The sequence below is a fragment of the Micropterus dolomieu genome, linkage group LG15 (genome assembly GCF_021292245.1).
Source record: "Micropterus dolomieu isolate WLL.071019.BEF.003 ecotype Adirondacks linkage group LG15, ASM2129224v1, whole genome shotgun sequence".
Lineage (NCBI taxonomy): Eukaryota > Metazoa > Chordata > Actinopteri > Centrarchiformes > Centrarchidae > Micropterus > Micropterus dolomieu.
The window spans coordinates 14,482,695-14,496,417 of record NC_060164.1 but is presented as its reverse complement, the minus strand read 5'-3'; the positions used below and the strand labels follow the sequence as shown (position 1 = coordinate 14,496,417).

Below are 13,723 nucleotides of genomic sequence, written 5' to 3'. Positions count from 1 at the left end.
GACATGGGATGGGGGGCACAGACACCGCAGATTGAGACAGTTATAAAAGAATAACTATTTTGCAGTCATGGTTTGTGAACTGGACAAAAATATGTTTTGTATTACATATATATGTAAATAGAACTACTATCATTCTGTTATGCACTACATATTCTGCATTTACACTTTCAAGGCAATTTTGTTCCATCCATTTCCCCAAACTGATTTAATCTACTCTTGAGTTATATTTGCTTCCCAGAAGTATCAGAGGACTTGCTGCATCTGAAACACTCAGAAATAGTAACATGACGTCGCAAGAGTTTGTTTTTGTAGTAGTAGAGTGCAACAGTAGTGTTCCTTAGTCACAACAAGCCTTTTAGCTGTAGGACATTGTAGTCAGTTAAGGCTTCCATCAGTGGAAAAAATAAAAAAATAAAAGTCAACAATCACTTCTCATCATTGCCATTAATATGTAGACGCCAACATTTCTGTTGCCTAGAATGCTCTGATCATTTTGGAAATGCATCACAAATATAAACATAAAAACACTACTTTTTTGGAAAAGAAAGAGCATCAGCCTGCTTCAAGTCACTGCAGAGACACAATTAACCAACATCTTCAGCCTCTTATGCCTCAGAGCCAAGCACTGACTGCAGCTCCTTGTTAAAACATACTCCCTGTTACCAGCGGTTAATGGAATCACACAGAGTGAAAACAGTGCTTTTGGAATCGGTGTAGTATGTGAAAGCATTTTGATTCAGGATGTCAGAAGGCAGAAAATAACCAATCCAAGGACAGTATGAAAAGGTAAAACTGATTCTGGACATTTTACCAGACACCTTGGGAAATGGCTTCCATCCAACGCAAGCTATGTTCAACAATGATGTCTTTACTGAGCTCTAAAACATATTTAGAGAGATGGGTTAGACAACACTAAGCACCTCCTTCCTGTGAGTCAGAGTTTTACGTGGCAGTCAGGAGTTGATTTTATCATTTCCTACTACAAATGGCTGACATTGTAGCAAGAATAGGAGGGAGGGGCGAAGAGATTCTAGGTAGAAGCGACAAAGGAAGAGACGTGAAGTAAGAGACATAGAAGCCAAATGAATGATAGCTATCAGACAATGGTAATGAGGGGACTGTCCAAAGAATTAAATCAGTGAAATTAATGGGCAGTGGTTTGTGTGTGCGCAGGGATTTATAGAAATTACTTTCCACATCTCTCTTTTCCAGTCTTGTTCTTTTTATGTAAATTCATTACATGTCTAAGTGACCTCTGCAAGCTGCTGAACTCTTCATTCACCAGAAGTGCTATAATTTCCTAATCATCACAGTTCAGTGTACAGCAGCTTAGCTTAACCTCTGTGTTTGACAGCTTAAACAACCACGAGACTTACTGCATGGAGTCTGGTGATCTCATGTAATGTTGCAGCCCACCTGTGTTAGTTGTATCTCTGCAGTGACTTGAAGTAGGTTGATGCTCTTGCTTTTCCAAGCTTGTGTAGTATTTTATGTGTATTTATACATTATATATTTATATTTGTGGTGCATTTCCAAAATGATAAGAGTATTCCAAAAACCTCTTGAATTCATTTGTTGGAAATCAATAAACCTGACCTGTTTTCTGAACATGTGAAGTAGAGAAAAGCACAGTCAACATGAAACCATTAATCGGCTTTACATTGCACGCCAGATTTCACTTTCAGCATTTTATGTCGTCTGATGCAAGTTAAACACAAACCTGTGCATCTTTAATTATAGTTGTCAATGTCACTCTTGAATGAGCACCAAAAAAATGGTTATGAAAATGAATTCTACGGAAACAACAGCACACTAAAACAGACAACCATACCTACTACACACACACAATAAAGCTAAACAGACTGTAGAGTGACAGATGAAGGAGTAAAGCATGTGGATCTGCAGGTATTACAACAGAAACAGAGGATTTAGCCTGTGGCGGACTGCACAGCGCAGTGTTTACATCTGAATAGTTTTCTCTGAAATAAATGGCATAAGCATACGATGATCTTCTTAGGGCTGATCATTCTGCCAATGGAGATCTAAAAATGAGGCTACCATGTCTGTGTTTTATGCTGCAGACAAGCAAACTCAAATATTTCCTTCCCAGACACAGATAACTCCGCACAGTCTCAGCTCCTCAGAGAAATCTCTCTCAAATCACATAAATCAAAAGACAGCAATGTCAAGCAGGCCATTAAAAACACAATCTTAGGAGAGAAAATACAGCTGGCATGCACAAAATGCACTCAGAAAAGAGAGATAATTTGAGTAAACATTGCATTGACTAGTTCCTCCCTCCTCAGGAGGTCACAGACACGCATGCTTGCAGCAAAAGCAAATGTCCCCAACAGAGTCTCATCAGGAAAGGAAGTTGGGCTTTATGTGGTTTCCTATACACATCAAAGTCTAGGGACTACTTAGGGAGGAAATGCAGACAGGCTCTGAGAGGGCAACTGAGAAGGAGAGCATCACCAGATGAGAAATCTAAACTATGCACAGTAACAACAATCAGTGGAGAGCTTGGCTGACCACAGACGGTAATGTACGTTAGAAACAAAAAAACTAGAACAAACAACCTATTTGAGATTCTAGTTTCCAAAAAGCAATTGAACATTTGTCAAATGTGGCAGTATGTGTACATATTTCAAACTGTTATAACCTGTAATGTCAGACTGCAGCAGAGGCAGGAAAACCCCTTCAGCCTCTATGTTTGTGGACAAATCTACAGCTTGTGTGTGTGTTAGTGTGTAAATGCACACTGTCTGTACTCTCATAGGCAGCATGTAAACATATGCTTGTGGTTTCCCCTCCTCCTCTTCCTCCTGCTCTATCTGTCCCTCATCTTTCTTCATCTTGGGCATAATTACATCAGGATATCCAAACAGGATATGGTAGAGGAGATAAAGTAACCATCATATTCAGTGCAGTACCATGTGAATGATGACCTGTTCTGGCTGTGCGTCTAATAAAGCTATTTAGCAACATAATAGATGCAATACCAGAGTAAAATACAAAGAAAGTATCGATGAAGGATATATGACAGACAGTAACAGCTTTCGAAAGAGAGCAAGAGATCCAAAGATATGTTGAAATATTTTTATGGCAATGCAGTGAAGCCCATTTCCTCATTAGCTGCACTTCGGGTCATACTCTTCCTCATGACATAAGTCATTATTTATGACTTGTTTAAAAAAGTCAAGCTACACATAATTCAGTGGAGCGCCTCCTAATCAGCTGCGTTATTAGTGTGCGAGTCCCCTTGTGACATACTCCTTCAATAAAAGGCTTGCAGAAACAAAGAAATACATACAGAAAGTAAGAGGTCACCTTAACAAAGAAAAGAGAGGAGTGAAATTATTGACCAAGACTCATATTATAGGACTGGTATAAAATACAAATTCAGTGAAATTTCAGTTACGAAGGGACTTGAAGACTATCGCAGACTCTAAAAACAAAAGTCCAACTCAAGGCCTTAGCCCACCAAATGACTTCTTTATAGCTAGCAGCTGCTTAGAGAAGCATGAGCTCTGGCACCCACTGGGAATAGGAACAGCCTATCTGAAGTGTAGGAACCTTTGAAACAAAAAAAAGAACATTCAGCATCCAGCACGCTGAATACTAACTGCATGAGTCCTCAGTTCTTTGCACTGTCAAATATTAAAACCATGCTCCGGGGTTTTAAATGCCTTTCAGAGGAAAACAAAATGAACAGGACGTTGTAAACGGAGGTGCTCTGCATGAGTTGTCCATTTTGCAACACACCCACAGCCATCACATATCTGCAGGAAAACCAGCACTGGAGGTGTGCATGATACCCACTGCTTTGCTATCCTCTCCTGTCCGGCCCTCCCTCATTTCTCCCTCTACACTTTCCTCCTCCCCTCTCCAACAGGTTTTAAGCTCTGCCCTGACATGTGACAGCATTAATCCCCACCCCACCCCAGCTGCAGATTTGACACAAAGCTCTGTGATTTGGTGCATCAGTCGATGATGTGATATGCTAAGCTGTAGACAGAGAGGGGAAAACATATTTATATCAGATCACTCTGCCACTGAGGCCTTGTGTGTTTGTCTGGAGTTTCTGTGTGCAGCTATTAGCAAACAATCACACTCCCTAGAGAAGACAGCAGGACATTGCAGGAGCTGCTTCCTCTCTTTGCACTGTCGCACCATAAGCAGAGTTGGGTGCCTGAGAGAAAATAGGAAAAGACTCTAGATGACAGAGAAGAGGGGTTAGTGAGTTCATGTGTGCTGAACCTGACCAGATACAGAAATTTATAACATCCTGTACTTTAGCAAACTATCACCAAACACTCTTGCAGCACGCAAATAGCCTTGCACAAAACAATGATTATTTTCAAAACGGAACCACGCAACTATGTAAACAGCAGTAAAGTCAATATGGGATGTTCACAAGTCATATACAGTGCACCCCCACTCATCTTGAACAAAGGGCAGAGGCACAAGAGAAAGTGGGTCAACCTTTCACACTGAAGAGGCGGCAGATGCTCCTCTGAACACATACTGTACTGTCATGCATGCACTGCCAGGCACATGCACTGAATATAAAACTACATAAAAGGTTACAGGTTCAGAGTCCACGAGAGATAGCGCTGAATACACAAAAACACACGCAGATACAACAGACAAACAAAAAACAAACATACATAAACCTATTCATAGCCTCAGACATGACTGAACATCCAGTCAGGCAGAAACGTTGGTATCAAACAGACCATTTTTGACTGTCTGTTAATTTCCATTTGAGACTCACTCTCAGAAACAAACCAGACAAAACCACAAATTCCTGGCAACTCTTTCATCTCTCAGCTACTGCAGCAAAAGGCCTCACCATAACAACCACTGAATGGAAACCAGCAAGGATTATATATGAACAACTGTGCATGTATATAGAATGTAAAGACATGTTTGTTTGTTTTTTAAACAGGACATACAGCATACAACCCTAAAAAATAAATCACAACGGTGACAACATCGACCCCAGCATCATCAACAAAAATAACACAGAGACAAACGTCCACGACAGCAACACCTATCAAGAACAAGAATGTGTACCTGAATCTTCATTTTCCAACAGGAATTCATGTCTGGATCCTGAAGACACCTCACCTCTCCGTCACACACACACACACACACACACACACACACACACACACCCTTACGCAGATAATGGTTCCTTAGGGAGGTTACATGCTCCCTCTGTAAATCCTTGAGGTAAACCGAGACAGAGAGGGAGAGAAAGACAGGGACAGAAAGCCTCTGCAAATACGGAAGTGGAGCCGAGGCAACAATGTCAGCCGTCGCCTTGGCGACTGCAGCTACGCCAGCACAACGCGGAAACAAAGACAGACGGAGGAAAAGATAGGGAGAGAGATGGTAGAGGGAGGGAGAACAAGCGGCTGCCCTACATTTTCTTCACACACAGACAAACACAAAGGCAGAGCTGCTACTGCTGCTGTTGCTTCTTGTCAAGGCTTGCTCTCCCACTCAGCTGCGCGCACACACACACACACACACACACACACACACACACAACTGTAATCCCATTGGCCGAGAAACCACTTCCTCCAGCTGATCTTGATGAGAGGTGGGGGAGGGGCAAACTGTTGTTGAATCATTCATGAGAGGGAGGTCGGTGTCCTTTAAATAGACTCTCTCTGCTCTGCACACTGAGCTTAACCTTAAAGTACCTCCCCCCAACTCTGCTTAAGCCCATCCTGCAACAAATACACACACACACACACACACACACACACACACACACACACACACACACCCTCCCCCTCTGAATCTCTTCACTGTTTAAAGACAAAGACCAAACCACTTATAACCACAATCACTGTGCACCAATCAGAGAGGGGCTTACTGCCGGCTCTGCCAATGCCCAGCAGTCAACAAAAGATGCGAGGTGGAGCAGAGATGACAGTGGGTCATTTATTACACACATCCTCATAGCTGTATTCAAGGACAAGGCTACAGCAGAGCAATCACTCAAGTACTGAGCTATATTTCAGACTACTAAAGGCTGAGGTCCACTAATAAACACACCATGCTTGTATTTTTAAAAAAATAAGCCACCAATTTTGATGGATTGGAATGCTGGCTATGGAGAACAGAGACGAACAAACAACCATGGTGTGTTAATTGCAGCTATCCAAAGAGACTAAATGCACTGAAACATGTAAAACATCCCCTGGTCTGTCACCAGCATGTCACATGCAGCATGCATGGGCATTTGATGAATCAACTCTGGGTTAATAAGGAGTTTAATCATACTGTGTATAATTTCTTGTCCGAATGTTACAGTATTGACCTCCCTCAAAGGATTCCTACATTGGATGATTGTAAGCATGTTTTCTTATAATGCTCTCTGTTTTGTAATCTAAAATATTTCCGATTTCCTCTGGTGTGTTGATTTTAATTGATGACCCTTCATCCTTGTTGGACTATATCCTCTGACTTTGATCTTTGCCGTTTCCTTGCATCCAGCTCCCTTTTGCATTTATGGTAGTTTTGGGAAAGTTTTACTAAACGTTACAGTGACAGGGAAAGAGTTTGACAGCCAAAGACATAGATGAAGCAGTGAGATATACTGTTTTCTATCTTCACTCTGAGGACAGATGAGGTCCTTTCCATTGGATAATGAGCTGAGCAGCTCTTTATTTTCATTGAGTAACACTGCTTAAACGGCTTTATCCTCTAAATATGGCATGTTCACTGGCCTGGCTTGTGGACTCTGGCCAGCTGACACAAGAAAGATTTTATATTTTAAACACAACAACAACAACAACAGACATATCACAGGCTTTACATGACAGATGCACTGATACAACTTCCAGTGGTGGAAAGGAGGTACTTGTACTTACACTATTTTATGCTACTTTACACTTCTACTCCACTATTTATTTATATAACAACTTACCAGCTACTTTTTAGATTAAGCTTTAACATGTTACAATCTCACTGTATGATCAGTATATAAAATACAATGTAGAATATGATTAGAAGATATGATAGATTCTTATATGTCATTCTAAACATCCCAACAGTATATAAAATTGTTCAACGGGACCTTCCCTTAATAAGCTACACTACTGAAATGCTGTTCAGTAATCAGTATTCAATTTTGAATACAGAACTTTTACTTAATGGAATATATTGCAGAATAGCTACTTTTAAAGGATCTGAATATTTCTTCCATAACTGCTGACTTATTCTCTCCCCATATGTTAACTCAAGATATCTGCAGATTCAAATTCCCAATCCGATACCAAAGCTCTCTTTTTGCAAGATCTAAAATACCGTACAATATACCACATTACATAGAACTTATTAGATACATTTGATGTCGAGTAAAATGAGACAACTGAGTTGGTGGCCAGTCGTGACTTAATTAATGTAACTGACGATGAACCTGTATTTAATGTGGATCTGCCTTGTCTGGCCAATACCAGATCTGCTTAACAAAATCAGTACCAGCACCAATCCATCTGTGCATCTAACCTTTACACAAACCTTTTTGCACAAATCAAAATTCCCGCCCCCCACGAACTTCAATACTGAATAAAAAGTCCTTATAAGCAAAACCAGAACAGGTACAAACCCCAGCAGTTTGTCGTTTGTAAATGAACAGTGTGAAATTGGACCCAGGCAGCAGTTAAGTGATGAGGCAACAGCAGGCAACAAGAGAGCGAATGAGCTGCTGATTTCACTGAGAGAGGAGGTTTGTATAACTAGCTCCTGAATCCATTCAGAATGACATGGTTTCTAACGGAGACGATGATGCATCTAATTTACAGCACATCAACACAATGTCTCCAATCCTTCCACCTCAGCAACACTCTCCCTGTTTAAGCCAAACGGATATGATTCAGCCTTCAAGCCTCTTGGGAAGAAAGCCAGACAAGGAAGAAAAGATTGTTAAGTCAAGGTGAGAATAGGCCGTAATTGCAGATAATGAAAGTGTAGCTTTGTGGTCACATGAATAAAATATAATAAGCTGGTGATCTTTCAGCACAGTTTGACTGCCCCTTCTGTGCTTCTAATGTGAAGCTAAGGAAAAAGGTGGGTTGTAGAGAACACTGGTTGGACTGATTATAGGCCCTGTCAGAAAATAACAAATCACAGATACTGTAAGATGTAAAACAGCCTGATCAAGTTTAAGGCAGGAAAGTGACAAAGTCAGAGGCCCAAGATGAGAGGAAATATTGGAGGGTTGGTGTAAAGACAGACATTCCTCTCTATCCATTCATAGGCAAAATGTGAAGGGATAGAGAGAGACAGAAAGAGGAAACTCTAATTTCTACTGAGAGAGAAACATGTCAGATATCACACTGGGCGTGAAATTGAGCTGTAATAGCCTTTTCAGTTCATATTCAAATACAGTCACGCGTACTGATAACTACAACACTACTGCTTGTCTGCTTGCTACACGTTTCCATCAAATCTACCTCAAATTAAGAGAAATAAACAAGGGGAGAGAGACGGAAATGAAGACGCGTAGAGATGACGGTCTGTAAGGAAAAAAATAAAATAAAAAAAAATCAAACTCTTCAGAAATAATTTCATTTTTTTTTTTCCTTGTTTAATATTCTGTAAAATGTTGAATAACTGCACAGGGATCCTTTGCTACTTGTCCGCTGTAACCATATGCTATGCTTTGATCTGGAGCTTTGCTTTTCATTTACATATCTCGTTTAATGCAGCAGAGGATGATTTCTGAGCCTTGTGTATTCACAGGACATAATCTTCAGACCAAAATACACAAGCGCAAACATTAAGTGGGCTGTCACTGCGGCAGCACGACCTCGACACAATGCCATCAATCCGCTGGCCCAAAATAATAAGGGGGCTGACTTTAGCAGCTTTATTGATTTCTAGCTCCCCCCACTTCCAACTGTCCTCTTGCCCCATATCTCCATGTCCCATGATTGTGATATACCCCATATCACAATCTGTTTTTTCCATTCTGACACCCAATGGAGCACATCTATCTCGACCTGTGCAAAAACCGATGGAGATTTGCGGAAAGAGGCTCCTGCTGTGAGCACATGTGACCATGATGCACCCGATCACTACATTTAAAATACAAAATTCTGCATATGACGTTTGCACTGGTGGAGAGAGATGACACACATACAAACAATAACGAGATGTAGGAGGGAATCATCGCAACACTGAGAAGCACCGTTTACAAATCTTACAAAACGGAAAATTACAATACATTATTCATTATACCTGCATTAGATTTTTTTTTTACATTCACTCAATATAAATTAGTTCTTGTACTGAATATTCCTGAGGCTTTCATCCTTTTTCCCTGTTAAAGTTTTTTTTCCTTATTTGAATTAAGAGGATAGAGGTTGTCGTAGGCTGTACAGATTGTAAAGCCCTGAAATTGTGTCTGAGCTAAATAAATTAAACTGACTTGATTTGGAACAACAGGTGGATATAATGGGCTGTCATTCCCATCTTGGATAACAAAGCGGGGTAGTGCGGTTCTCCCGACTTTCCAATGAGTAAAGCAGATTTGCAGAGGGCCCATTTACTGGACCTTTTCAGGGGCCCAGTCAGTGCAAACAGTTATTGAATGCTGTAGTTTATACCGTTTATCAGCACTTCTGTGTACTTGTGTCTCATACAAATTTTCGTACACAAAGTACTGTTCAACTGCTGTGGACGTGTTGCTACTGTGTTTAGTATGAGTAAATACCACACAATGCGTTTTTTAATCAACCGGTGTAAAAATGGCTAAACCTGGCTAGCTGTAAAAGTTGGCTGAGCGAGGTTTTTCCGACTTGTTAACTGGAACGCCGTCAGCTCAGGGGTGATGTCATTCCCAGCTCCAACCTCCGAGATAAATGGCATTCCCTTTGAAATTTCTGACTTTGAACTCGGAAATTCCGACTTCCCATGTCAAATGGAACAATACAACAACACAAAACAAATACACACACACACACACACACACACACACGTCAGGCTGAAGATATGTGCTAACCAGCAGACACACAGCCCTCTCTGTAATGTCTGCCAGCATCTGGGCTTATCAGTGTTGGGGAAAAAAGCACCAAAAAATGCACCTGCAGCATCCACTTTGTGGACTTAAGCATTGACTCTAATCAGTATCCATATCAGCACCTGGGGCTGGTGATAACCTTCTAAATTATATAAGTATTTCACCAGTCTTGGGGTGTATAAGGAGCTTAGGACAACAGCAGAAGCTGGCTCCTGCCTAAAACTTTCAGCAGGGTGGATCTTTAATGCTACTTAGATTGACTAAATTCTCACTCACTTAATTAAACCGCCACAGTATGTGTGTGTGTGCGCAAGTTGATACGAGTCTCTCAACAGCTATTGACATGCAGACAGCGACACAGAACCACGATAGCAGAGCTCCCTCATTGTGTGTTTTAACTCTGGACCTGGCTGACCTGATGTCTCCGGCTTCAGACAATTACGCTGACCACGGGTTAGATGAACAAAAATGTAAAAGTGAACCACCACAAAAAATAACACTGTTTGTTAATTCTTCTTACTGTCAGAGGATAAGTAATTACAGTAGATGTATGCATCCTTTGAACTAAAAAATCAATGTGCAGGCTAAGTCTGGCTGTAGCTCTGTCTCACAGAAACATCAGCAGCATGATGAGGGTAATTAAGATTGCTATTGTGTCTTTCTCAAATAAGAAGGTAGCATAAACAGTGTTAAGGCTCTAAACAAAATAGAAAACATAAATGCATCCCCCTTCTCACTCCCTTTTGACCCTTGTCCACTATGACATCATCAATCATCACATGCTGTTAAACAGATGGCGCCCCATTACTGACCCCAGACAGGTGGAGAGGTCTGCATTGCAAATATACTGCTTAGGGTATTTTAAATATATGCACATCCTCAGAATATAATAAAATCCTCTTCAACCACAGCTACACTTTTGCCTTCAAAGATCTGATCAGGATTTTGGGGTTGTAAGCAGCTTCCCTGCAGCATGCGAACCCTCAGCGGGGGGCTCCTGGCAGACAGACACGCCTGAGTTACAAAGCTACCTCTCCTGCATCTAAACCCTCCATCCCTGCCTTCACCAACAGCCGACATGTCGAAATAACCTCAGTGAAAGGTCTTTGCTATTAGGCCACCTTTTATGACAGTATGGTGACACAGTGCTGATATTATGTTGAAATGGCATAAATTATTATTGAACTGCTTTACCTCTGATCTAGCTCAACAGAAACCAGCGTGCATCTCTTCACACAAAAGCAAACTACACAAAGAGGAAGTATAAAAAATTCCTCCAAGTCCTACCATCAGAGGACAGCATCTTCAGAGGTGGGTTGTTTTGCCAATGAACAAAAGACTACAGTAAACAGAAACTCCTCAGACAGTTTCATTTCTTTCCAACTCAACTTGTTTGTAGTATGAGATGCTTTGATGTTCTGTACACTGGTGGGATGCGACTATATTCACTCCTCTATAGCTACCTGAGGCAAGCAACCTTGGATTTTACACACCCTGTTGCTCTCCCACCTCCATGCACTGATGATGGATGAAGGATGGAGCAATCTGTCCTCCACCCACACACTCCAATCGGCATTTTAAGGTCCAGTCTCATTTGGCTCCCAGATAAATACGGTCCAGAGCAGCAGCAGCAATTTGCATTTAAAGGCTGTTCATCTTACATGCCTCGTGTCTACAATTCACTGAAAGGTACATTTGCATTTTGAATGCCTGAAAATGCTAAAAACTCCAAAGCTTAAAATTCAGTCAGAAGGGGGGAAACCAGGGAGCTAAAATATTTTGGACTGCTGTAATTGCTGAAAAATGTCAAGTAAGATTCAAGTTCACAAAGGCTGAAGAGCAAATACGGCACACAGGACAAAATCTTGCTTGAGTTAGACATTAAGAAGGTTTGGAGGCATGTTGCAATCTAGTATGAGCCAAAACGAAGAGAGATTAAACAAATCTGAGTGTTGTGATGCATCAGAAGGCAACTGCAGGTTCAAATCCGTGGGTCCTCCAAGGACAGAGGGACAGAGAGTTTCTCTAAGAGCAGATTCACAGTTTGCTCTACTGCCCCCTGCTGGTCTGGTCCTGCACATACCCTCAAATCAACAACAACAACAAAAAACCTATCTGGGGTCGAAGGAGTGAGCCAACGCCTTAAAGTCCTGTTAATACCTAATAACTTCCTGATAATTTTCTGAAAGTTTCCTGGCGTGAACTACCTAATTTAGTGTCAATGATACAAATTATAAATATGAATGAATATGAAATAAGACCAAAAAGTCTGAGACTGTTTAATTTAAGTTCAAAATAAGTTAATTTACAGAATAATTTCCTTGAAAGAACTGCTACATTTAATATTTCTACACATTTTGAATTGTGTGCTTACTTGTAGATAAACTGCACATTTTTGAATTTTCAACCGATCTGCTGTGCACTGACTAAAAGACATATCCTATCTTAGCATTTAATTGGAATTATTTAACTGCAAGTATAGCAACTGAACACTGTCTTTATCTATTACCTATAATTACTGACAAATTAAATAGTTTGTTCCAGAACACTAATTAGGAAATCGTTCGGAGTTTACCAAAATAAAAACAGCATGTTCACTGCTCAAAACAGTGAAATCAAATTGGTCTTTTAACATAACTACAGTATTGGTGACTTCTCAACAAGATATGAGATGTGGCACACCTCACAGTGACCTCCGTCTCAAGGTAAGAAGACCATCCCTTCTCTCTAAACTCATCACTCTCCTCCGTTGCAATCTCAAACATCCCACACCAAACCCCCAGTGACGTCTCCAAAGCTTAATGTTGCCTTTCACATCCTTCCACCATGTTATCACGTTTGTCACCCCAGCGATGATCCCTGATTGATGGGGCGACAAGGTGCTGGCTTCACGTGCTAACAAGCCCTCTGTTCATCAACACGTGTCCCATTTCGTCTCCATATGGGTGAAGCTCTTACGCCATTGGTCAGGATTGTTTTGTGACTCGACGCAGCTGTGAGGGGCTCACAATGAGGCCCGCGGCAAGGTGTTGTGTGTCGCTTGAGATCGTTTTTATGACACTCCAAGACAGCACAATGATGGTATGGTGGATGAGAGGCACATCATGGCGTGAAACAAAACAAGAGCCAGATTTGAAAGCACAATGTTGTGTTTAAGCAGTTCGATTGTCTCAAACTCCCCCTGGAGGGGTGTCACAGCAACAATGTCACACTCCCAACATGCTGTATTCTATGGCTGCTGCTCATGTAAAGTAGAGGGGAGTTCAGAGCCAATAAGCAAGCTCCTCAGGACATAGAGGTTGTCTCGGTGAAAGAAAACTGCACAGCATATCAAACCGTAACTATTAGACCTCACATTCTCCAAAATGATCCACTTCACCTCGGGTTAGAAGGAGAGAGACAGAGAATGATGGAGGAAGGTGTGCAGAGGAGCAGACTGCATTTTACAGCCGGTCTTTTGAAGTGATAAGCATGAAGTCAAAATCCCATTGCTCCCAGCCAGCCCACTCTCCAACCTTTTTCTTCATTTCAATATCCCACTGCTGCCATCTGAAAAATATTCTGCTATTCCCCATCCTCCCCTTTTCCTTCTCTCCATGTTTCATCTTCATTCTCCATCAACCCTCCATTTGCTCAAACCTCTTTCCAATCAGTGCTCCAATCTCACCCCACCCAGTCAAT

At 41.3% G+C, this 13,723-nt stretch overlaps 1 protein-coding gene across 5 annotated transcripts in view; it reads right to left on the bottom strand.

Annotated features, from left to right (window-relative positions):
* march8 (membrane-associated ring finger (C3HC4) 8) overlaps window positions 1-13,723 on the bottom strand; it is a 79,033-nt gene that overhangs the window by 27,004 nt on the left and 38,306 nt on the right. Inside the window, exon 1 of one of the 5 annotated variants that reach the window (XM_046070575.1) lies at window positions 5,080-5,485. The exons of 3 other annotated variants lie outside the window; for them this stretch is intronic. In XM_046070575.1, coding sequence (XP_045926531.1) covers window positions 5,080-5,109 — 30 coding nt within the window. In that variant the 5' untranslated portion in view covers window positions 5,110-5,485. Of the gene's footprint in view, window positions 1-5,079; window positions 5,486-13,723 lie in introns of those variants that run through there. One more of the 5 variants, XM_046070576.1, reaches the window with a different exon arrangement.